The sequence below is a fragment of the Ixodes scapularis genome, unplaced genomic scaffold (assembly GCF_016920785.2).
Source record: "Ixodes scapularis isolate PalLabHiFi unplaced genomic scaffold, ASM1692078v2 PGA_scaffold3__209_contigs__length_174095766, whole genome shotgun sequence".
NCBI classification, from domain to species: Eukaryota; Metazoa; Arthropoda; class Arachnida; order Ixodida; family Ixodidae; genus Ixodes; species Ixodes scapularis.
The window spans coordinates 83,332,394-83,357,727 of record NW_024609868.1 but is presented as its reverse complement, the minus strand read 5'-3'; the positions used below and the strand labels follow the sequence as shown (position 1 = coordinate 83,357,727).

Below are 25,334 nucleotides of genomic sequence, written 5' to 3'. Positions count from 1 at the left end.
TAGCAAAACAGAGTGCAGGGCACCCCTTATCTCATATGTCGGTAATGACTGTGGCCGCGCACTGCAAATAGTGTGCTTCAACTTCTGAGCAGGTTCGGAGCGAATAGTGGTTTTGGCTAAGCATTTTAGAATCGAATATCATATACTAGTTCTTCCAGTGTTGGAAAGTACTTTAATTACATTGTACTTAAAGTACCACTTTAAGTAGTTTTGGAAAACTTGTACTTTACTTGAATTACATTCTTTGAGTATGTACTTGTACTTTACTTAAAGTATTTTTTCTGGTACTTTCTGAGCGAAGTACAACTCCCGACTTCAAGCATACTTTCCAAATTTTGTGAAACTTTTTTTCTATACTAGCGGGGTGTAAGGCAGCTCCCTATATAGACACAGTGGTAGACAAAGGGCACAAAAAAGTGCCTTTCGGGCAAGCTGAGATTACTCTTATTTTCGGCATCCACAGCCCAATCTTTTTTCTATTAGGGTGCAGATTTATGTCTTGTCACCAAATCGGCAGAAAATCTCCAAGCTGCTGGCTGCCTGTGAAGCGAGCTTCCACAGGAGTCGTTTCTTTTGTCATTCTCAGACGGCAATAACTATACTCCCTATGTTGTGTAAAGCGCTGAGAAAGGCACTGGAATGAGTGCATTGATCTGGGCAGTGCCTCCATGCACTCGGTGAAATTAAGCTCTTTCAAGGACTATGCGCTGGGATCCTTGGTTTTCCCGGTACTATAGTACACAACTTCTGAGGTCGAGTATGAGAGTTGACCAACCTCCAACAAAAATAAGGCGTGTCGGAATCATGTGAAAACCTTCTGACGTCTTTCGAGACGTCATCCAGCCATTTCTCTGAGTGAAGTAATGGCAGGGATAAGAGACACAAATAAGTGCCTTATAAGTTGATTAGGTTAAGTAGCTCATCAGCGAGAGTAAAATAACTATTCTCTGAACACTTGACTTTATTCAATATTTGCCATCATTTCCAAAATTAAACTGATGCACTTCCAATTACTCTTGAGACCGGTTATAACGAAGTTGGTTATAACGAAATAGCTGTTAAAGCAAAGCGATCACGATTCCCCTTTTCCTTTTGCACATCGTTAACCAAAGTTGGTTATAACAAAATAGCGGATATAGCCAAGAGATTTCCGATTTCTGTTTTCCTTTGACTTTGTTATAACCAGTTTCGACAATACACCAAAAAAGACATAAAAGATAAAAAAAAAAAAGATGTTTACAATTCTTTGTAATGCGAAATTAGAGTGCAGCTCTTGAGGAGGAGGAGTGGAGGGTGCGGAGTGGAGAGTATTCTTCTCCGCCTCCTTCACGTCCATATCCTTTCCTCCTGCCCTGTTCCTCCTTTCCTCCTCCTCCCGTTAAATTCCCTTCTAAATTTAGCGGGGAAATTGACGTCATATGACCTTAACACCAATTCAGTTTCCCCACTAAATTTAGTGGGGAAAATGACGTCAAATAACTTTGTGTCACGTCACCCATGAACAAATTCAGTTCCTCTGCTAGATTTAGCGGGAAGACTGATGTCACAAGACCTCAACACCAATTCAATTTGACACCAAAGTCAGCGGAAAAATTATGCCGATGGCGACGCTGCGAAACGCGGGTACAGGCGCCTAAGAGCTACACTTTTAAAAACACTGCATAGGGGAATGAAAACTGTCTTGGGCAGTAACTAGTTAACGCGTTACCGGTAACTAGTTACTTTTTTCCGTTACTTGTAACTGCAACTCTTAGTGAAAATAATTTGTAACTGTAAAGGGTTATTATTTAAAAAAAAAGTACCTGTAAAGAGTAACATCGTTACATTTCTTCTCAGATTGATGAGCAAAAATATTGCAAACAACCACCAAATCGTCTTGCAACTCGTGAGAAAGTCCGAAGTCCTCATATGGGAAGGGCAAGGAGAAAACTGCTGCAAAAACCGTCTGGTGCTCAAGAAAAAAAAAAAAAAGAAGAAAAAATAGAAAGAAACTAAATTTGGGGTGACCCTGCTTGGCCAAGCTGGTCCCGCCAACTGGGATGATGGGACGCAGATGTAACAAAGCGCGGCATTTCTAAAGCATTTCTTTTTTCTTCGTCCAGCGGAGAAAGCAAATGCCTTTCACGGAGGACAGTTTTTGATGACTGTCGCCCCAAACGCCCGCAGGCTTACAGGAAAACCAATTTTTCGAACCTTGTCTTTTTGCCGCCAAGCATACGGTTTCTTCCCCTCTAAATTTGAATCGTCCAACTCCCAGATGCACTCTTGCAGAGTCTCGACTTAAGGACTATTTGCTCTCCCTTCTATTTTTTTGCAACCCAATTACCGGCCCTGCCTCCCGTCGCCCACTTGTACCTCATTGCTCTCCTTCTGGGGTCCCATCAATTAGCAAAGAGTATTCGCTCTAACCGTCTGTGTCATTCTGCTTGTTTGTGTGTTTTCTTGAAATTGAAAGACCCCCCTTAGCCAGGACCAGCAGCACTTGTCATCACTTGATTTGTGGATATTCACGTTGTGGGCTTTCCAGGTTGTCTCTTCTAGTTGGGGTGGTGAGATGGAGGAGCGCAAACGTGTTTGATCTGGTTAGGAAGTGGCGGAGAAAAGATAGCAAAAGCCGTTTGAAATCCTACACGCAGTGGCCGTTCGTACCTCAATCAGTGCTTCTTTTGCGCCGCTGCCGTGTTCAGCGGGTTTGACGGAGGAATATTGCCACAACATTGCTGTCCAAGTATTCAAGAGAAGCTTTGTTTTTCATGAACAAAGCTTCTCTGCACATGCAGTAAAAAACAATTCCATTGAGGAGCGCATTGGAGTGGCATAAGAAAACATCTACAATGCTGATTGCAAGGACTTATATTATTACTGACTTAACATTTGCACGATTTTTATTGCTTGCGTCCCATTTCGCCTCAACAAAGAAATCAGAAATTAGAATTGACCGATGGTAAACTCGCACCATGATTGGATATGCCCGAGATCTAGATGCGAGCTGTTGTATTCGTGTACACCTTATGGTGGTCGGGCTTATTTTAAAGTTCTTTATGGATCATCAGCAGGTACCTGCTAGCTTAACATTTTGAAAAACTAAAGTTGCCATTTATTTTAAAAAGAACTATAAATGCTTTACCATATAACGTATTTACCCAATACTGCCTTAAATTATGATCTTCTTCAGCAAGCTATTCATGGTAAAAATTAAAATAAGAAGAATCAAACATGTTAATATAGGTTGTTAGGAAAATCTTAGTTTCTCAAAAATTCAGATTCACTGTGAACAACACAATGTCTTATCGAAAATCCATGCTAATTGAAATGCATATTAGAAAGGTTCCTTTTTATTGTTTTCTAATATATTTTTGAAATGTAACGACAAAGTAACGGGGTAGTACTTTAGCGAAGTAACTGTAACTGTTAGAAATCACTCTTTAAATTTGGTAACGCTTGCTCATCAGGATACTCTTGATGAGCAAGTTTGCCGGCGTGCACAATCGCAACGATGGGATCCTTGACGTTTTTCATGCTTTCCGAAAGCGGGAATGGAGAGAACCAGCAAAAGCGTGCTCAATCCTAAGAAAAAGAATGAGAGGCCTGCAGAGGAGAGCGAGGGTGAGCGAGGGTAAATGAGAGACAAGAGAACGATGGGATGAGTGAAGCAAGGATACGTGATAATGCCGAGGCATTTAACAACCCGGGGAGGAGAAGGGAAAGCACTGTCTCCTGCTCCCTCCCGGTGCTGAGACTGTCTTGGGTTGCCGGCGGCGTGTTTTTGGACCCTCTGAAACGGCGCGTCCTCTTCCGCGTCACCGTGCTGCCCCTCTCTTGTCAAATTCGTCGTGTGTTTCCCATCGGAACGTCGTATGACGCAGGGGGCATAGAATTTCGCATCAAATAAATCAAACTTTCAACACATTATTCCTAAGGGGGGTTCGTCGGGACCGGGCAAATTCATAACCAAAATGCGGGATGTCGCATAAACCGGGGACACATAATCAAGGTTCCACTGTAATAATGAAAGATATATATTTCCCTTTCTTGTAGCACGACTTGGTGTCTGCGAGTCAGCGCGGACGCCTACATTTCTATGTTTTATTTCACCTTATGATGGACCGCAAAGGAAGCTACAAGCCACCGGAGCCAATGTACAGCTCAGAGGTTGTCAGGCGTCCTTCCGGCTGGGCGAAGCGACGCGGGGAGCGAGACATCATGTGACAAGCTATGAGCTATGGATTGGCTAGGGTAGCTCGTAGCATCCATTGCGGTACATCGTAAGGTGAAATGGGGTATATGTTACTATGCCAAGATGCTAAAGAGCTATTCTTTGTTTGTTTGTTTGTGTTTGTTTGACTTTTCTTCCCGCTAAGCGATATTCAAGAAAAAAAAAAAAGCAAACAAACACACAAAATAAATGAGGGCAAACTGCCCTGCAATTATGTTGCTACGTGAAACATTCTTGGTAGGGTTGTGCGAGTATTCGAAATTTTGAATAGTAGTTTCGAATAATAGACTGCTCTACATTCGCTTTGAGAAGTACTGCACTATTCGCGTTTTTCAAAGTGTTGATTGTGGTGGGTTAGCCCCGTTGAGTGCGCTTCTTTCCGTGCACTGGTGCACAGCGGAGAAGCAATACCCGGCGAAAGCGAGCTCCGCGGGTGCTGCTTCTCTGCATTACATCAGCGCTCGGTAAGAAGCATACTTAAAGGCGGACCAGCAGAAATATTCTTCCGCCTGGCGGAAATTCCTCCTCGCCCTCTTTCTTTCGTGTATTGTAGCACGGCGAGGCGAGGGGAAAGGTCCCCTTCTGCGCCGGCTTCTTCTGAGAGGATAAGCCGAGAAAATCTCCATGCTGAGTGACGAGCGATGGGTGCGGCAGCAGCGACCTCGTGACTTACAGGTAGCTTCAGATCCTATCGCGTAATCTGCCCCATTTTTCGGCGCTCACCAAGCCTAGTCCCTCAAGTGTAGGTTTTTGCGGAGCTGCAAGGCTGCGCCCGCGCACTCACCGAATTTCAGCTGTCGAAGGTCTTTGGTTTTGCCCGTGGCAAAATAAACACATACTTGAGAGCTGCGATGCATCGCCGCACCCATTGAAGGAACGTTTCATAGATATTCTCGGTTGATCAAGGAGCTCAACACACGTGCGCGAGAAGTGGTGACTTGAATATGTAAGGATGACTTACATCTTTACAAAACATTCCATCTTAAAAAAAACGGCTTATCGCGCTCAAAACTGCCTCAAATTAAGATTGATGGAAAAGAAAGCGATGTACCAGGCGCGGGCATCTTTTAGAAGGTCTTTGTTTTCTAGCAACGAGCACAAATATTATGTGCTTAACTTACACAATATGATGGCCAACGAATGTACGTGACATTTATATTTACGCATCCCAGCAACCACATGAGGTGAGAAGACAGCAATGGTGTGTGTCGATACTAAAAAGTTTTAGTGGATCGTCTTTAGCTCTTGGATAACCGCACCCTACGACAATATATAAGCTATAACCTTTCTGTGAGCATTCTTGATCGAGTGCAGCTATCGAAGCGTCTGGTGTTATAGTTCAACGTTGCTTAAATCGGTGCTATAGAACGTGCTGCCACTTTAAAGTATTATTGAGGCATTAAAAATAAAAAATAAATCAATCAAATGTAGCCGATTTTTTTTAACATGATACGCGTTTGTAATTTGTCTTTGCAAACACATTTTAGGTATACTGCCACACAGCACGGACAAACTATTGCCGGTCTTTCTCATTTTGTTTTTTAGAAATAAATTATGTTTAGAAAACTGTCAATGCAACTATCCAACCTAAGTGGCAGAGCTCAGTGCTAGACAATACATGTTGCTGGGCAGAAATAGTAAATAGCGCCGATGTCGCGTTCGGGCTAAAAGTGCCACGTAATGCACGCGTACCGCTATAAGTGCGTCCGTACATTTCATCGAACGCCATTTCATCGAACGCCGTTTCACCAAAGCCGTTTCATCGAAGCCGTTTCGTCGAACACCGTTTCATCGAACGCCGTTTCCTCAAACGCCGTTTCAAAGAAGCCGTTTCCTCGAACGCCTTTTCATCGAACAACGTTACAGTGTGTAATATTTAGGAATTTACTTTAATTTTTATACACAACTTCATCTAATTCTCTCCTTTTTTTTTCTTTTGTTTCTGTTTTTATATCACTGGGTGCAGTGACGAGATAAGTTCCATCGTGAACATTTCCTGCTTCGAGAAGAAGCCTCCATGAAACAATGACCCCTCTCCATGTCACATAAAACAATTAAAAATGAGGCAAAAACAGAAAGCACGGACACTTAAAAGTGTTCTAAGTGTCTGTCTTTTATTTGCAGCGTCGTGGTTTCAGTCATATATGTATATGAGTAAAGATTTTCAGTAAGTCGCATACCCAATTGTTTTTATTTCTTTTTATGCCAATTGCTTTTATCTTTAGTAATTTGACACCACCTTCAAAACAATTTCACAAGTGACTACCTTAGTCTTAACAAATGCAAGGTGAAACATCTATAAAGCACTGTTATGCCCCTAAACTCGGTACAGAGCCATAACAGAGAAATTCGATGAAACGGCCCTTAGCGATTCGATGAAACGGCGTTCGATGAAATGTCCGTTCATTCGATAAAACGACTTTCTATAAAATGGCGAAAAAGTGAGGTTCAGGCTTGGTCGGAGATAGCTACGGTTACACTCGTACGCTTTTTCAGTTCTATCTCGCATATATAAGCTTCTTGCTCAAATAAACATTGGCATCTGACTTTTCGCTCATCTTGGCCTTTAGCGCGACTGTTAACAAGTTCTAAAACAGTCAAAGCAAAAGTGATTTAATTAGCTCAGGATTATAGGTTGAGTGAAATATTTACAAAGTTCGAGGTTCCCTGAGTCGTCTTTTATATTCAATCCCCCCCCCCCCCCCCCCCCCCCCCCCCACTCACCACCACTTCCTTCCTCTAAATAAACAACAAAGGTTTTTTTTTGAACCACCAGTAATGGAGCGTACTCGCAAAACGTCTATTTGGCGTAAGAAAACGTAAGAAAGGCCTTGTTTAAATGTTCGAGCAATGAACTGGTCTTCTTACTGTGCGTGACACAGCTAGCACGAACACAATATTGACATTTTTACGGAAGGGCCATGCAGAATTTAGTGTAGAACAAATTGATGCCTCGTAAGTTGGTGCCCAACGGAAGCACTCTTTTTACCGAATTGCTTATTTAAAAATAACAACTTTTCACCCATAAAAATAAAACAAAATAACACCACTTCTTTGGGGGCCACTAAATTTACTGATTCACTCCGTTAGCATTGATTGTGCAGCGGTATGCGTACATTACGCGACACTGTTAGCGCAAACACGACATCGGCGCTTTTTGCTATTTTCCCCAGCAATGTATCGACTCGCACTAAACTCTACCGCTTAGCTGGGATACTGGCATTAACAGTTTCCTAAACATCATTCAGTTCTAACAAGAAAAAAAAAAAGCGGGAAACACCGGCGATTGTTTGTTTGTGCTAACTGCGTGGCGTAGGGTACCTAAAAGTTTTTTACAATGCTAAATACAATTCTGTGTCACGTTAAAAAAAATTGTCTGCTTTTGCTTTAGTTTCTTTGAGACACACAAATACTTCGAAGTGGCGGCCCGTGCTATGGTACCGATACAAGCAACGTTGAACCATAACACGACACGTTGGACTCGCCAAAAAGGGTTTTAATATTGTCTTTTCCGCTCCATAGCCACACTCGATAAAGAATGTAAAGAGCGAATCTAGCTTACATTTCGTTCTGGGGTACGGACCGTACGGTTATCTAAGTGGCTAAAAGTGACCCACTAAAACTTTCTAAAATTGACATCCACCCTTGATGCCCTCTCACCTAGGTGGTTGTTGGGAATGTGTAAATATGAATTTCATACATTTTGCTGGCCATCATGTTCTGCGAGTTAGGCACACAACAGGGCATTTTAGTAAATCGTTTTCAAAGGCCCGCTGCCACTTCAGGCGCATGCTTCAGAGAATGCATCGAAGTGGCAGCGCGAGCTTCCGCTAAATATATGTGGCCTGAAAACATAGTCTGCTAAAGTTCTCCAATAATTTGTGCTCGCTGCTAGAAAACAGAGAACTTCTAGAAGATTCCCGCGCCTGGTGCATCGTTTTCTTTTCCATCGATCCCAATTTGAGGCAGGTTTGAGCGTGATAAGCCGTTTTTTTAAAGATGGAATGTTTTGTGAAGATGTAAGTCATCCTTACATATTCAAGTCACCACTTCTCGCGCATGTCTTTTGAGCTCCTTGATGAACCAAAAATATCCATGACACGTTCCTTCAATGGGTGCGGGGATGCATCGCAGCTCTCAAGTATGTGTTTATTTTGCCACAGGCTAAACCAAAGACCTTCGACAGCTGAAATTAGGTGATTGCAGCTCCGTAAAACCTACACCCGAGAAGCTAGGCTTGGTGAGCGCCAAAAAATGGGGCAGATTACGCGATAGGATCTGAAGCTACCTGTAAGTCACGAGGTCGCTGCTGCCGCACCCATCGCCCGTCGCTCAAAATGGGGATTTTCTCGGCTTATCCTCTCAGAAGAAGCCGGCGCAAAAGGCGACCTTTCCCCTCGCCTCGCCGTGCTACAATACAAGAAAGAAAGAGGGCGAGGAGGACTTTCCGCCAGGCGGAAGAATATTTTTGCTGGTCCGCCTTTAACGGGGTAACCCGCTGCGATAAACACTTGGAAAATATGAATATCGCAATCGTGTGCTTGGGAAAAAAGCATACATTCAAAGCGGGATAGTCCACGTGTGCCGGCTTTATTTGGGAATAAATGGAAACTTTGTAAATGTGCATATCTACATTGCAGTAAAAGTTCCAAAATTAAACTGACTGTTATGCAAGAGAATACTATGTTAAGCAGAGATGCCCTTACAACCTGCATTCAACATGCACAATTGTTTCTTTTTTAATTTGAGATTAAAGAAGGAATATTTTATATAGCAAGATTTGTAAATTCACTCAATTGGGTATAGTTGGCCACCTCTATAAGATTCATTTTATGTCAAATACGTCGTTTACTTGCCATCCCAAGACACCAGACCTCATGAAGACAAATTAAACAATATAGATAAACTTGGCTTGTAAATGAACAAGTCGAGCAACCTTCACAAGTTTAGCTGGGTTTTTGTCTAAGCATTAAGCAATGGTAGCGAAAAGCGGGGAAAAACTATTCTACATTCGAATTGAAAATATTCGGTCCAAACCAGTACATATTCGCTTTGAATTCACTTCAAAGTCAATATCCACTATTCGCACAAGACTAATTCTTGGTTTAGAGCTAGTAACCTCCAGGCATTTTTTCTCAGGCTGTGCCTTCAGGCATCTCCACACCCCTTCACCCCATTGATGCTCTTGTTCAACCATTGACTACTCTCCACCCCATAGACTTTCCCTATCAGCTTCCCCGCTAAGTTTAGCGGGGAAACTGAATTTGTGTATAGGTCACGTCATTTTCTCCGCTAAACTTAGTGGGAAAATTGAATTGGCGTTGAAGTCACGTGACGTCAATTTTCCCGCTAAATGTAGCGGGGAAGCTGAAGTCATGTGATGTCACAGGCCACAACTTCACGAAATCTAGAGCAACTAGCCAAGAAATGTTCCATGTTAAAACAAAAATTCGATGGCTGTCAGCATGCTCTGCGGTGGCAAAATCTGGAGGCACCAAGAGGGGAAGCTGCAATGAGCCGGCGACACTCCGGCGCTTGCCACTGGGATGCCAATCGCCCAAAGGTTCTGGCCCGGAGCAGCCCGGGGCCCTAGATGCTGATTTGAAGAAATTTTGTTTTTTGCGTGTCCGTCTTTCGAAAGTGGCATGTTGCCAGTTTTTTTTTCTTATTTCCTTTTTCACTTTAGTTATCTTTCGACCCCCACCTTTTGCCGTATTTCCCCTCTTCAAGTCAGCCGTTTGAGCAAGGCATTCTGGCGTGCAAGGTGGGTAGTCCACGTGTATGGTGCGCACTACCGTCACTGCTCGTGCTGGCTCATTGACTTCACATGAGTAACATACTGTGGCACTGTTTCCGAGTGCATTACGCATGCATAACAACATAATTTGCGTAGAATGGTGTTTCCGATGAAAAGTCAAAACCGTAAAACGAAATTAAGCTTACATATTTGTTCTGCTTGCCTCATTTCTGCAACACGTCCAGCAATACACCTGTTTGATTTTTAAATTTTTTTTTTATGCAGATGTTGTTGCGTAAAATGCACTTTTTTTAGCGACTGGGAGCTGCATACTTTTCCTTTTAAGAACTGCCTTGGACCGGTTTGCGCCCGGTGGAGCTGGTAATTCTACTGTTATTTTGAAGGCGTCGCCGAACCAAAAGCAGATGCAAACCTGCCGAACCCAAACCGAACCGGAATAACGACTGGTTTGACTCCCTGGCTTCGGTGGCTCGCGAACATGCGCAGCCAAAGCACCACAAAAGGAAACAAGCTCTTGCCGGAGGCCAGGCATTCTAAAGAGACGACCTGCCGTTCGCACCCCATCTCTAGCGACAGAGAATTAAGCTCCGCCCACCTGGCAGGCGATGCCCGCGAGTGAGCAGGAGCATGAGTCAGGCAAGCAGCGGCCCTTGCAGGTGCAGCCGCAGAACTCCCGCGAGGCCCGGATGTCCCGGCACTCGTCCTTCTCGAGCGCGTCGATCCGCCGCACCCCGCTGGCGCGCAGGAGCGCCCTCCGCTTGCGTGTGGGCACCGGCTGCAGGTAGTTGAGGGTGTCCACCTCCTCCTCCTCCTCTTCCTCCTCCTCATCCTCCTCTTCTTCCTCCTCCCCCTCGTTGTTAGCCTGCTCCTGGGATCCCGAGGATGGCACGGGGGTTATTGGGGTGCTAGGTGAACTTCAAATCGAATCGCTAGTAAGACATTCGGTTAAGTACCAGCGTTTAAGGGGCGGTGAAACGATTTTTGTGCTTTGCACAAGTACTGTCTAGAATGAATCGCCAACAATAGAAAACCCGCGAAACACGCATTATTTTTTCTCTCCGCGCAATGGTGGTCGCGGAAATTCTTTTTTAAGAAAAACAAGCAGTCAGAGCTTAACTTGCAGCCAGAACAAGCGGCAGCGTGATCTGGAGCTGATTATATGCAACCAATATTTATCATAGCCACGCGTGGGGGTTGCAGTGATGTGATTGGCCTAAGCCATTTTGGAGCACCTTTCGGAGCAGTCAAAACAGTGTTTTGGAGCAGCAAATGTGGCCTTTGGAGCAATCAAAACAGTGTTTTGGAGCAGCAAAAGTAGCTTCTGGAGCAGCCAAGACAGTGTTTTGGTGCAGCAAAAGTGGCTTTTGGAGCAGATATTCTTAGAAAAATAAAAATATTTGTTTTAAGTGCTGTACAAACGAAGGGTACTTTGTATTGTGCTGTGTTTTGATGTGACGGAACTTGCTGCTGTGTTTTTATTGCTGAGACATCCCAAAAGTGTACAGTGCTGTAGGCATTGCCGAGAAATTCCGAAAAACCGCTGGCCACCGTTTTACTGGTTCCCTATGTGCCAGATTTTCGTCAAAAGTAAGCAAGCGTCCCGGATGGTGCCTCTGTCGTGCATTCATGTTTACTTGCACATGGGGGCAACTTCGGCAGGCTTACAGTTGCGCGTGCTTCGTCCCGCGAGCGGAGACAACGGCTGTTCGATCGAAACCGAAACCATACCACTTAGCTCCGTCACTAACTGATTCCCAACATTGTATGCAAAATTTAACTGCCGACCATACGACAAAAAACAGAGCAGCGGCGCGTGCTTACCAGGACGGCAGACAAAATACAAACTAAACACACACACAAAAAAAAAAAAAAAAAACTGGGCGCATCGATGCAAGACATTGCGAGCCAGAGTCAGAAAGTTCTTGAAGCGCTTTGTGTAACGACTGAACTCGAGACAAACAAGCACGCTGTGCGGGTTCAGCGCGGACATTGCCCTCTTCGCTTTAGCTCACTTCTCTTCACCAAATTTCCTTCGCGGCAGATTTTTCACGTACCGGGGTCTCTCTCGAAAGAAAGTCCACTAAGAGCCCTAGGTAATTAGTACTTCGACACAACAGTCTCTCAGTTAAAGAGTGATTTTTATAGTAACGCCTGATTTAAACAAGAACAGGAATGTTGATGAGCATGCGGCGTTACTTAGTCTCCTTTTAGAAAGCGCCATATCTGCAGCGACATGGGAACGGCAACACCCGACGCCACGCGACCACGGTGACTGGAAGGCAGGAACCAAATATAGTTTCCACATGGCTGTTGCTTCCAGGAGCTAGTGCTTCAGCTCACAAAATAACTCCCATTGCGCAGAAACGTGGTTTCGTTTCACAGCATGACGGCATGGCTGGTACCCGGCATGCTAGCATAGGAGCGTCCGGACACACCCGCGTCTATCGTTAAAAATATATTAAAAAAAAAAAAAAAAAAAAAAAAACGATACTTACGAGGCAACGAGCGCGCAAAACTTGAGACGGCGGGAAAACCATGGAAGACCGGATGGACAATAGACTGATCCCACTAAGCGTTCCAGGTATGCGTGACGCCGCCATCACTGTAGTTCATAGGAGGCAGGCGCCAGTTCACGAGGCAGCTCGTACCGCCTCGTGCTCTGCTCGCGCAGGCCCTCAGCGGGGTTGTAGCGCGTGCAAAAAGACTACATCTCCCACGATGCATGGCGGCAGCGGTGGCGTAATAAAACTGGCTGTGAGATCGGTCTATTGATGCAGGGTACGTTGTATCGGGCGGCCACTTGCGCCACGTAATACACGCATGCTCAATTACGGTACTCAGTTTAGTTTCAATTTTGAAAGGCGACCAAAATTGGTTTTTTGGCGCAGGCTCAGCGCAGGTTACCCACATTTTGGTCAAATGTAGCAGGATGTAGCAGGGTTAGCCCCTTGGCGCAGTTCGGCGCAATTGGCGCAGCAATCACATCACTGGGGTTGCCAAAGCACAGGACATGTACCGAGCTGCAGACGTCGCTAGGGTCAAGCTATAGTTGTCACTGAAGCAATTGGACACGAGCCACCACCCGAACGCTCGTCGAGCAATCGATTATTGTGAGCCCAAATCGAGTGAAAGCGCAATGCTCGCATCCAATCTACGAGCCACATTCACATATCGTCGCTCGAGAAAGTATGCCTAATAGTGACTGTGCTTTGACTTAACCCCTTCATTGTTTTTAGTTTCGGCGAATTTCTGACACTCAACTGCTTAAAGGGTCAGACACGGTATTTATGCTCGCCAAGGTTTTTATTTGTACATGACATATGCGAGCACAACTACCCAGAACATGATATGCGACTCAAGATTCGTTTTCTTTCTGCCCGAAAACCGCCGATCGAGAACTGGCCGGTTTGAGTCGTGCTTACTCTCTTCTCCATGGTTGCATGCCGTTTTCTATGGTAAAGACACAACCACCAAAGATAATCAAAGTCGTGGGTCATTGAAGGCACACTTTCAATATTAAAAAAAGAAACAAATTATGATACCATTTTTTGTAACTTCTAAAAAGCTGCAAATACGTTGATTGAAAAGAAAAAAAAAAGTTGCACAGCCATGTGGCTTTTGGCAACACTCTCCTCCTCTGTATTTCTTCTTCCTCCCCGGTCCAGTTTCAGTTTCGGTTTCAAGCAGTTGCGTTTTTTTAGTTAATTTAAAATATTTATGATGCTGTAGCAAAATGCTGATTGGGTAGTCTTCTGACACCATTAATAATTGCCAAACAAAAAATAAATTTTGGGGAGAGTCAGTGTCTCTTTAATTGTTTCTTTTTTCAATATTACATTTGTTGCCTTCAAAATCAAGTTTCTAGCCACAAACAAAATGGGAGCAGAATTTAAAAAAAATCAGTGCTGCCATTTGTTAACACCAGAGCTTCAAGCTAAACTTCGAGCGAGCCTGGTTCGTCTAGAACAGTTGAGTGCGCGAACCGGTGAAAGCAGATGAGCTATACTTATTCTGAACGGTCTGGGGATGGCTTCACGTTCAGAAGCTAAGCTCGTCCAAAATGCTTAAGGGGTTAAAAGGATACTGAACCGAAATCTGGATTCCACAGAAAACAGCGGCAAAAGTGTGCAACGGGATGCTACAAACACCAAAACATCACTCATACAACAACATCTCGAATGGATGACAGTATTTTTCAAAAAAAGAGGCGCATTTGACAGCTTTGGTTACGTCTTGTTTTTCCGAGAAGGAGAGGGAAGAACTTCGCGTCTTCTCTGCCTCGCCGCCTTGAGGGGGCAAAACGAAAAGAGGAGGAAACGAGATATCTTGACGTCACGCGCCTCGTCGGCCTCAATCAATCTCAACCTCTTTTTCCAAAAATATGGCCGTCCATTCGAGATATTGCTTTACGAGTAGTGTTGTAGGGATTGTAGCGTCCTGCCTTCAGCTCCTGCATTGTTTTCTGAAATATAAATTTCGGTTTACCCTCCCTTTAAGGCAAAATTAAGTAAACCGACGAAGCATTATTATTAAAAAAGCATACATTCAACGAAGTCCAATATTTTCGCAGCCCTACCTGGTCTCCGTTCATGCCGTCACCGTGGCCCCCACCGTGGTTGGAGGCAGTCGCGTCGTTGTGGTCGTGGTGATGATGATGATGGTGATGGTGGTGGTGATAGTGGTGGTGATGGTGGTGGTGGTGGCTGTTGTTGTTCTGCAGGCAGGGGTGGTGGTTCTGGAACGGCGGGTGGTGACCCTCGCAAGAAGTGGACGCCACCACTTCGCCGGGCGGCGAGGAGCACGATGAGGACGAAGTAGTGGCGCAGTCCAGGTCGTCAAAGTGCAGGCGCCGCCGCTCGCTCGTGTACTGCTTCAGGCTAAACGTCTTCTTCTCCGTGTGCATCGGACTCATCCCTGCACCAGATGGAACGGTTTCCATGGAGTGCCGTGGCAACAGCAACGACGGAGAATGGGAAACACTAAAGCAGTTTTTTACTTTGCCTTCTGGTGGATCTAGCTTGTTCTATACACACCTCATGAAGTCCAGAAAAACTGTATCCATATAAAAGAAGTGGTTATTACTAGAAGGGGCCTGCTTCTATTTAAGAGGTGCAATTCAAAGCCTATCACCAAGCACACTTAGAGTAAGAGCACCTCCTAGCATCAAATGATTAGTACAGGGCGTCTCAAAACAAATAGTGCTCCCTTTCACCGCAAAACTAAGCTATATGCGTTGCTGCACGCCTTGTCTCTGCTTGTATGTAATGCTAGTAGCCTGGACCCGATGCCAAAGTTTCAAGACTAGCCGTCATATTATTTGAGAGTTGTAAATGACTGTCTGAAAATTTCAATGGGAAAGGGACGGCCAACGAAGCCCACAAATGCATGGGGCTGAATGGCATGAACAACCGAGAATGGGCACCCATTTTTCTGTCGAGATTTTCAGAAAATTGCTTATAACTTTTGAATGAGATAACAAATACAGTAGTTCTGAAACTTTGACACTTGGTTCAGGTACCACTAGTGCTACAGTTCATGTCTGCAATAAAAAAAAGAAAAGAAACACTGTACATCTTTGGGGGGGATAGGCTGTACACAGTGGGGCAGCAATATGCATGGTAGACGAATCAGTTTGTTGGTCTCGTTTATTGGTGTTGGTGCACCTATGGTCAACAGTCACTGTGCTTGTATGAACGTTTATGGGCTGGAGCGAGCTAATGTACGGGTGGATGTAGATGGCTCCCCAAAGATGCGCAATTACGGTAAAGCTTTGTAGTTGTAACGAGCCGGATGCACCTGCACTGAATGCCAGTAAACTGAGTTTAAAGCTTGACATTGTGCCAAAGGTAGAGTTAATTGGAATTAAGGGGGATCCCCTTTGTAAAACGAGTACAATTACCTGCTAGTTGTATGCACTACAGCCAGTGGCATCACAAGAGGGGGGGAGGCAGACCACCCCAAGTGCAGCACTCAGAGGGGTGTCGCGGCGGGCTTTGAGAGCGGAGGGGAGGAGGGGAACCACGAAAGCGGGGTGGGGAGGGGGTATTGTAATGGGCTATTGCCTCGGGTGCCGCTGACCCTAGTGACTACAGCCATTCCCATTTGTGTCTATCAAAACAACAAATGCCATGCCCCATTTCACCTTAATTATGGTGGACTGCTGCAAACGCTACGAGCCATCAGAGTCAATTTAGTGACGTGTAGGTGTTATGTGACCTTCAGGAGGGACACAGAGACGCACACAACGCATCTCTCGACCCTTGACCTTGAGGTTATCACCTAACCTACCCTAACTTAACCTTCGAAACTTGAAGATTACCTATGACTTTGACCTTTAACCCCAAGTTAGAGGTTGTGCAGGATGCACAGTCACATGATAGGCTCACAGTGCCGATTTTGCTGGGTTGGCCTGTAGCATCCACTGCAGTCCATCGTAAGGTGCAACGGAGTATGGAGGTCAGTTGCGTTCACATGGCGTCGGCATTGAAACATGCCCAACTAATCAACAGAACATGAACCTTTAACTTCATCACCTTTCCCTTTAAATGATGGTAGAGGTCAGTGTTTAAAAAAAAAAAAAACAATAGGAGCCCAGAATGTTATGCACAATAAGTGTGCTGTCATTTGAATGAGTGTGCGTCGTGAAATTTATAAATTGTCCTCCCGCTTCAGTAGCATAATTTGTGAGTTATTAATGTAGAAGCTAGCCATGAGGATACCGCATGGGCTATTTGTCGGAACCTCCTGCTGCAAACCACTGAAGCTTTCGGCTTCGCGTGTGTCAATGCCGCTCAGCACGGCAACCAGCTGGTATTTTTACTTTCTTTATTCCTTTGATTACATATAACATTTGAGAGCAAATAAATGCTTGTTTTCCAACTGAAAATGAAGCAGCCAACTACTACCGATGAAATCACCTGCAAATCAAACTTTATGCTTTGGCACCAGTATCATTTTCATGGTTTCAAAAAAAAAAAAGTTAAAATACTAAGCACTTTGGGGCAAAAAAAAGTATAAGAGAGAAAGCACTGGGGGTGATCATTATGGAGAAAGGCACTAAATAAGGGTAGCAAAACAATATCTCTCACGTCTCTAAAAACAGGAATTAAATTTCTCTAACTGCACCATAGTTACGATTTCTTCGCAAGTACAAATGCCCCTTTTGAATGTGCCTCTCGTCTCCGAGATCCACAGCCAAGATGTGCAACAACGTGCAAGCCGGGGCTCGCAAATGCAATAAAACCCCGATAATCACCCCTAGTCAACAAAGGAAACCGAGAGCACTAATTGCTCTTTAGGTTGCGCCTCGAAGACCACCCCCCGACGTTGTCAGGTGGTAGTCGAGGGACTACTTGAAGAGACACTGTGAATACACTGGTCGGAGAAGCGCTCCCGGCGCTGCACCGACACGGCGGAAGGTTCGTCGTGACTTACCCAAGGTGGAGCCCCCCTGGCTGGGGACGCAGGTGAATCCCTGCATCCTTTGGAAGTAGTAGACGGTGACGCTGTCGAAGCCCACCGTCTTGCGCCTGCGCTTGCAGGGCGGCCCCTCGCCCCCCTCCTCCTCGTCCTCCCTGGGTCGCCGGCCGCCCCCCTGACTGCTCGGGAAGCGTGGCTTCCCGGCGTGGGAAGAGTCCTCGACGTCGGCCCCATCGGGGCCGCCAGGGGGTTCGGGTTTCCCCTGCCCTAGGCCCAGGGTCCCCTCGGACATACAGCGGGGAGGCTCGCTGCAAAGCGGGGGAAAAACAGGGTTGGTTGATGTTGCCACGGTCGAGCCTCGTTCGTACGGACCCCGTTAGAGCTCTGCATGGGGTCGGGCCCGCAGGCCATGTTCGGGACGGGTAGCACGGGTTGTTTACAGGCCCGGGCCGGGCTCGGGCAATGGTGTAGCACACTTACTAAAACATTGAGAAGAAAATGCTAACACAGGGATCAATTAGATTTGAAAATTGAAAGAAGCAAAAAGGGCAAAGTGCAAACAAACTTGCTACGATGCAACTACAGGGTGATTCAAGGAGAGGCCAGGCTCTTTAAATCGACCGCAAAATTCGGTTTCTTAACCTCTCGCGCTACGACATTGTGCAGCGTTGCCCACAGATGGTGCATTTTTTTTTCGTAAAATTTGCAAAGAGCGAACTTACCTGAGGAAAAAGTAAAGAAAGAAAAAGGCTTAGCTCCTATGGAAACGCAGCAAAGCCACCGGTCTTCAAACAACACGGCGCCGTTTCGCACGGGAGACAAGAGATGACGCAAGCAGTCGTGATGCCAACTGCCGCCAATGAACGAGCATACGACGCAGAGAGCCGGCGTCTTTAGCAGACAAGAAACTGCAGTTCCTAGTTGTTACCACGCATGAGCAAGCTATAAATACAACATTTTTGATGGCGCAAAATTTTTGTTTCGTTTAAGCTACATCTGTCTTGGTATGTTCCTTTGTTGTTACAGAATGGCGAATCTACGTCGTTCAACCTTGCACTTCATGGCGAATGCGGAGATCTAGAAAGTACTAATGAACTTAGTTTTCGACGACTGGAAAAACGAAGAAGTTACAGTTCCGAATAAACAAAAGCCATGAAGGCCGCTCAAGAGAGCGACCTCAGCTTGCGAGGTCAAGGTGCCACCGCATAGTGCCGTGTCTCAAAAATTACAACACAAGAAATATGTCATAGGTTGAAGGCATGTGGACATCAATTAACTTTTTGTCCATAAAATAGTATGTATTTCATAAATAAATATTATCCGTTGTTGGTTTTCCTTCCGGAAAAAGAGATAAAACGTGGAATCCAAACAAGGGTTCAATTTTTCGGACCCTTCTAGCCAAAGGGGTTCCTTGCCCTTTTTCTCCTTATGCGTGTCACGGCCGCAGATGAGAGGAAGGAACATTTATAGGCCATGTCTATCCTGATACGACTATGTCAGGTGTATATCCCATATGCCAGTGATATCATATACTATATGATATCACTATCATACAGCTCAGTATACTAGTGATACATATATCATCACTATCATATAGTATAGTGATACTATATGATAGTATCACTATACTATCATATAGTGATATGGATCACTATACTGTGTACTACATATATGCTACATATGCATCTATGTAGCACATAGTACATACAGTACTATATGCTATAGTACTGTACGTACTATAGCTAGGCTATATATTTTCCGGTTTTAGCCGAAACAGACCGATAAACATCCGCCGGTGTCGAAAAGAAAAAATCAGTTAAAACCGGAAACACCGATTCTTTAAATACTTTCATACAAGCGGCAGTTTTTTGTTGTTTTTTTTCATTGTAAAAGTCTTGTGTAACCGTCATCGTTTAGGTTTTCTAAGGTATCTTAGTAATCAGATATGTTTGTTTTTTTTGTCAGTGCTCATCACTTTGACCATCAGTTTATGTCCCCAAATGTTTGTCCTGATTGTGCCCTTATGTATAGACGCTTTACACACGCACCAGAATACAGCCGCCATCGCTGACCTTCTCTTGTTTTACCGAGATACCTAGCCACTCAAATTGGTGTGGACGAGCCTCCAGAAAAGCCAATGCTGGGGAGAAAGACAAAATAAAATCTAAGATGGCAATAACCTAGCCTGCTATGGTAATAACGAAGTGAAGTAAACGCAATAAGGGGAAACAAAAACTGAAGGTCAGTTATGGCGGTGCCCATGCACAGCTGCTGCAAAGCGTCTATAGATAACCCCATTGAAGGTTGCCCTTCTCCTCTGTGGACTCTGGTTGGGGGGTTTGAAGCGTCTTTCATATTGTGCGGGTCAAAGCGGCGTCCGGAAGCTGCATTCGCCAGATTGCCCAGTACTGTCCCAAGGCTCTTCGGACATTTTGGGACATCCCGTGTCTAGCGCAAATGTAGAGTGCACGCTCTCGAAATTGCGCGCAGTCAACAGAAAGGAGCGGGCGGGAATGACACACGTGAGCCCTGGGATTTGTGCATGCATATATTAGAGTAGTGAAGAGTGAAGAATATTGTGTATCACAAGTAAATGGTAATTGAACCATATCTCGTCTTGATTGTTTGTTTCTATTAGCGATTTTCCTTGTCGATAAAAGCTGTTTCAAGCGTCTGCACAAGAGAATTCACCGAAATGCACCGGTATTTTGGAAATAAATAAACACTGAAAAACATCCTCAGATTTTTTACATAAATAAACACCGGAAGGTATATTGCCTAACTATAGCATATAATATGCTATAGTACATACAGCATGCATGTACTATATATAGTACATACTATACAGTATGCATGTACTGTATGATCAGTACATGCATAGTGATCATACTATACTATGTGCTATAGTATGTACTATAGCACATAGTATGTACTATAGTGATCATATTATAGTATAGCATGATCACAGTATAGTGATTATATAGTATGATAGTCATCAAAGTGGACAGACTCAATTTTGGAAAAGGTCCATTCCTGCCGAGGTAGTGACGACATGATTGAAAAAAATTGCATCACTCTTCCAGCGTCATTGTGGGCAAGGCTTGCAGCAATCTTTCTGTGCAGACGTTCTAAATTGAGCTAGAAAATGTGAAAATTAATAAATTCATATTTAAAAACTATTACACCATTTTAAAATTTTTTTTAAATTGGTCTGGACTTTAATAGTAATTGCCACCAATACTGCTATAGCATTAGGACTCCTGAAACCTAAAATTAAAAAGTAATTTAATGAATTTCAGTTAATTAACCAATTTACCATGACAAGTAACCCCTGATCTAATGTCTGTCGAGACTGGTAATTACATGGTGAAGACGGCCTCTCGTTTCTTACCCCCTTTTTTAAAAAAAAATCTGTTCAAATTAAAATAAGATTTTCTGTAGATGATCCCTCAGTAGCGTGAGCATTTTGTTTACTATGAATCTTACCTAGTGTCAAGATCCTGAATGAAAGTCTAGATGTGGCATAGTGCTAAGCTGTGTGCGCCTACAAGAAAAAGGAAGAATATATTTGTATTCGAGTTTGTACTGATTCCGAAAACAGGTAAGATACCTTATAACCTCAAACAATGCAAAACCAAATAATGCTTTTTTTTTTTGTTGGGTACTGGAAGATTTGGTGTGCATGAAATACACACTTTCTTATTAGTCCCAATTTTTTTTTTAATAGAAAACTGTAAGTCTTGATGGCATTTTCTGGTTGGGATGCTTTCCGATACAAGGCACATCCTCATAAATTTGAGATTACACTACTAAATAGCTTTAACAAAATCATTTGCAAAGAGGGGTTGGGATTTAATGCCACTTGTTTTTCTTTGGTGTTTTAGTTGCAGGCAGGGTACCCGAGCCTGGTACAATCAAGGTGGAGACAAAAAATTAAGACAATAGAAATAATTTTGAAGTATAGCTTAAACCTGTATTTTACTTGTTTCATCGCAATAAAAATGTTTCTTTAGGCACATTTCTATTTATACAAAAAATTACTCCATTAAACTTTTTTTTTTTTTTTTTTCTGAATACAATTATTTATGATCTTATTTCAAAAATGCATGAAACATTGTCCTGGTTGTATTGGAATTTTCAAATTCCCCTACATTCAACTTGTCTTTCTTACACAGAAATAAGTTCTTGATTTCTGAAGATAATCCCTGGAAACAGTTCCTTCAGATCTAGTACCACCTAATGATTTCACTTTAACCCTTTGTTGACACATGTTGCCTGGCAACAAACCACACAATAATTTGTTTTGTTTAATAGTTTCGGTTTTATTACCTTTTCTGGATCTCGTAGTCTGGCAACGGTCTAGAAAATTAAAACTACATCGCCATTTAGTAAAAAGATATGCGAGTAGTTGATGAGAAAAAAGAGGTTTGACGCACAAATATGCGGTGACTGAGAACGGCGGATCTGCGAAAAATATGAATAAGTGTTTTTGTCTTGCCACTAATATCTTAAGCCAGGTGACCAGTTTACTGCAGGCATGCCCAGATATTATTGACATTTTACAGTGACCCTTCGAGGTTACGCAAGGAAGCCACCTTTGGACTTTTGCCTAAAGCTGCCCAAAGGCAACAAAGCTATAACTTGCAAGTTATAGCTTTTATAAGCATATATATAAGCATTATAAGCATTATAGCTATTATTATAGCATTATAGCTTATTATTATTATTATTATAGCATTATAGCATTATAGCTATTATTATAGCATTATAAGCATTATAACAAAGCTATAACTTGCAAGTTATAGCTTTTATAAGCATATATATAAGCATTATAAGCATTATAGGCATATTAGGTATGCCCAGATATTATTGACATTTTACAGTGACCCTTCGAGGTTACGCAAGGAAGCCACCTTTGGACTTTTGCCTAAAGCTGCCCAAAGGCAACAAAGCTATAACTTGCAAGTTTACCTTACAATAATTTTTTATTCATTTTTTTTAAATTTCAGCTCTGTTCTTTTGTTTGATCTTGTTAAACATTAAAATCTTAAAAAATAAAGATTTTCGGCAATTTTTGTATATCTCACCAATAAAGGGTTAAATAGCAATTTGCAAGGCGAAATCCCATTTCACATTTTATTGAAATTTAAGTTTTATGTGACAGACCCTCAGTTTTAGTAAGAAAATAGTCTATGGCATATGTTACAAAAAAAAATTGACCTTAAAAGGAGAAAGCTTTTTTCCATTGTATTCCAAAAGCTTGGCAAATGTAACAAAATACGTCATTTGTGCATTGGCCGCAGTTTGCATCTGCTCGGCAAGCCATTACATACGTGTCTTTCGCACTCTGTGATGTGATCTTGGGGTGACGAAAACACAATGCTCCATCTATGCATCCGGCTATTGCATGTGGTGCATGCTCAACAAAAGCAGCAAACTCTGGCCTCTCAAATGCTTGAGAGGCCAGAGTCTAAGGTAGAAGTATGAACCGGTAACCGAACCAATATTTTGCATGTATGACCGAACAGGAACCGAATTGGAACAAAATGAAAAGTTACTGAACCCGAACCCAAACATTGACAAGTTCCACGCCCTGGTTTCAAGGTCCTAGGGGTTCCTTTCCAATGTCCCTATTACACTTCATTTCACCGAAACTTGGCAAACAGCGAATGCTAACGCACCTTTGAGCCATTCAGAGCGACAGAGGCGAAATATGCAACAGCCCTTACCAGAGGTACAACGGCGAGGGCATAACACAAGCAGTTGTGCCCAGACATGGCTTTTATCCAACCCTGCCAAAAGGTTAGCCCGTCACTCAAAACTCATACAAAAGTGGCTTGCCTCCTTCTCTTGGCTGTGGATTCAAAAGCAATGCGAGCAACTAGTGAGATAAAGTATGGTCACATGTCTCCTTCCGAAATGCTGATTAGTCACTAGTACCATAGCCTCTGCCATTTGCAAAGTCATGGTGAGACAAAGTATAGCTTCTACCAGCTGCCCGCCTCATTTTAAGGGCCTTTTCAAAGCGGGTCACCTATGTGTCATGCCGGACACAGTCATAACATAACTCCACGTTGCAGCAGATCAGAAGAGTTCCTTCCAGAGGACTATCTCAGATCACTCTTGATAACACTCGTAAATGAAGATGGCTCACCACAAGGAGTTTTAGTTATTGTTGGATCTGTGCATGTGACTCCAGCAAATATAATTATAAGTACGGCTTCAGACCCTGCCTTCAGCTCTCAATGTCAACCACGTCTAGAATAATAAAAGAAAAAAAGGTGTCGTGATAATTAACTGGTTTTTCAGCCCTATTGCTTTTGCTCCCAGATATCCAACTCCAAGCTCTCATCTCAAGAGCAATTCTTTCAGTTTTTTCTACACTGTCGCGATCGGCAAAAGGATATACCTAGCACAACCCTTTCCCGGTACCAAAGTGTTCATTCTTACGAAACTCACACTTACACGTTCGGGGAACATGGACTATTTAAAACCAAAAATGATACTTCATTGCTGCTATTAAAAAAAGAAAAAAAAGACAAAAGTTAGATTTTGTTTTTGTTGCTTTCCACCATAGCCAAGATGCGAATTCCGCGACGCTGATAACTCCGACAACAACACCCCGCCGAAGCCTTCACGCGTGCATCGTGTTGTCGTCGGTATCGTTATCGAAGTTATCGGAACGATATACTAAAATTCTGACGCGATTTCGTTCGGTGGACAGCTTGCGATCGATTCTGTGTACGCTCTAAGCAGGCATGACAATGCGAGGCGTTTCTATAAACGATGAATGAGGGCGTGAGATAGTACACCCGCTCGATATTCATCAACAGGTCTGCAATTGAAAACGCCAAGACGAGCCAACCTAAATATAAACTACAAAACAAATGGATGCGAGTGTGTGTGTTTCTTTTAAGAATCCAGGTCGGAGGCTCATAGCTCTCAACAATTCTTGCGGTAACTACCAAATAAACAGAGGTTCCCAGCACGGGCTTTAGGTTCGCAATTTTCAATTATTCACCAGATTCTAGTTTTTATTTTCGCTTGTAAATAGCTTTTGATAACAGGGGCGACCGTCCTTTATCCGGTTATTACGTCGCTTTCTTGTTATTTATTTAAAACGAGACAGCATGGAAATCGAGCCACCCAAACGATGGACAGGGCGAAGAGATGGGCTTTTATTGTTGGAAAGGTCGATCCAATTTCCAGCTGCAATGCCAGCAGCAGCTGTAAAATCGCTTAACATTAAAGGTACTGATTCTCGTAGTTTAAAAAAAGAAAAAAAAAAAAAAAAAGAGGACGCACAACATTTTAAAACCAGCCTGCCACAATCTTAGACGGCAGGTCAAAACGTAATAAACAAACGGCCAATTCGTTGCCCGCACAGTAAACAATCGATAACCACGTCTGTCTGGAGCTGAAATCTGAGATCAGTCGAAGGAATATCGGAGCGAAATGATGCCCTCGTAGCGAGCACATCGCCCTACACGGCGATATAAACCGTGAACTCACCTGTCTATTAATACATTCCCAGCGATGCAGCGGGGGCCGTTCCTTGTTTTCGTGTTATCCTCAGGTAAAAAGAGCGTCGAAAGGTATCCCTATATGGTCCTAACGGAGGGGCCCTGATGATTTCACAAATTAAAGCGAGCACGGGAATGAATGGCGGCCATGCTTCTCGAACACAAACACCACAAGAAGCCTCGTGAGTGTAATGTGGCTCCACCAAATCAACCAGCGGGATTCCCCCGAAGTAAAATTGGCTCTCAAACGTGGCATCTATGGACGTATTAAGACTCGTCAGCACGAAGAGAATGAAATTATAGAACGCAGTTTTACGAAATATTGTATTTACAAGTGAAGAGTGAAATTTTCCAGCAATTGCTTAAATTCCACCCGCGTTTAGAATGCAACACGCACGAAAGCTTTGTGCTATCATGC

The 25,334-nt window shown here is 43.6% G+C and overlaps 1 protein-coding gene across 2 annotated transcripts in view; it reads right to left on the bottom strand.

Annotated features, from left to right (window-relative positions):
• LOC8027052 (cysteine/serine-rich nuclear protein 3) overlaps positions 1–25,096 on the bottom strand; it is a 29,775-nt gene extending 4,679 nt beyond the window's left edge. The window contains exons 1-4 of one of the 2 annotated variants that reach the window (XM_029979649.4): positions 24,906–25,096; positions 17,409–17,701; positions 14,551–14,888; positions 10,570–10,842 (exon numbers count right to left, since the gene is read on the bottom strand). In XM_029979649.4, the coding sequence (XP_029835509.2) occupies positions 10,570–10,842; positions 14,551–14,888; positions 17,409–17,685 (888 nt within the window). In that variant the 5' untranslated portion in view covers positions 17,686–17,701; positions 24,906–25,096. Of the gene's footprint in view, positions 1–10,569; positions 10,843–14,550; positions 14,889–17,408; positions 17,702–23,802; positions 23,814–24,905 lie in introns of those variants that run through there. The other variant, XM_029979654.3, reaches the window with a different exon arrangement.
• Positions 25,097–25,334: the final 238 nt, after the last annotated feature.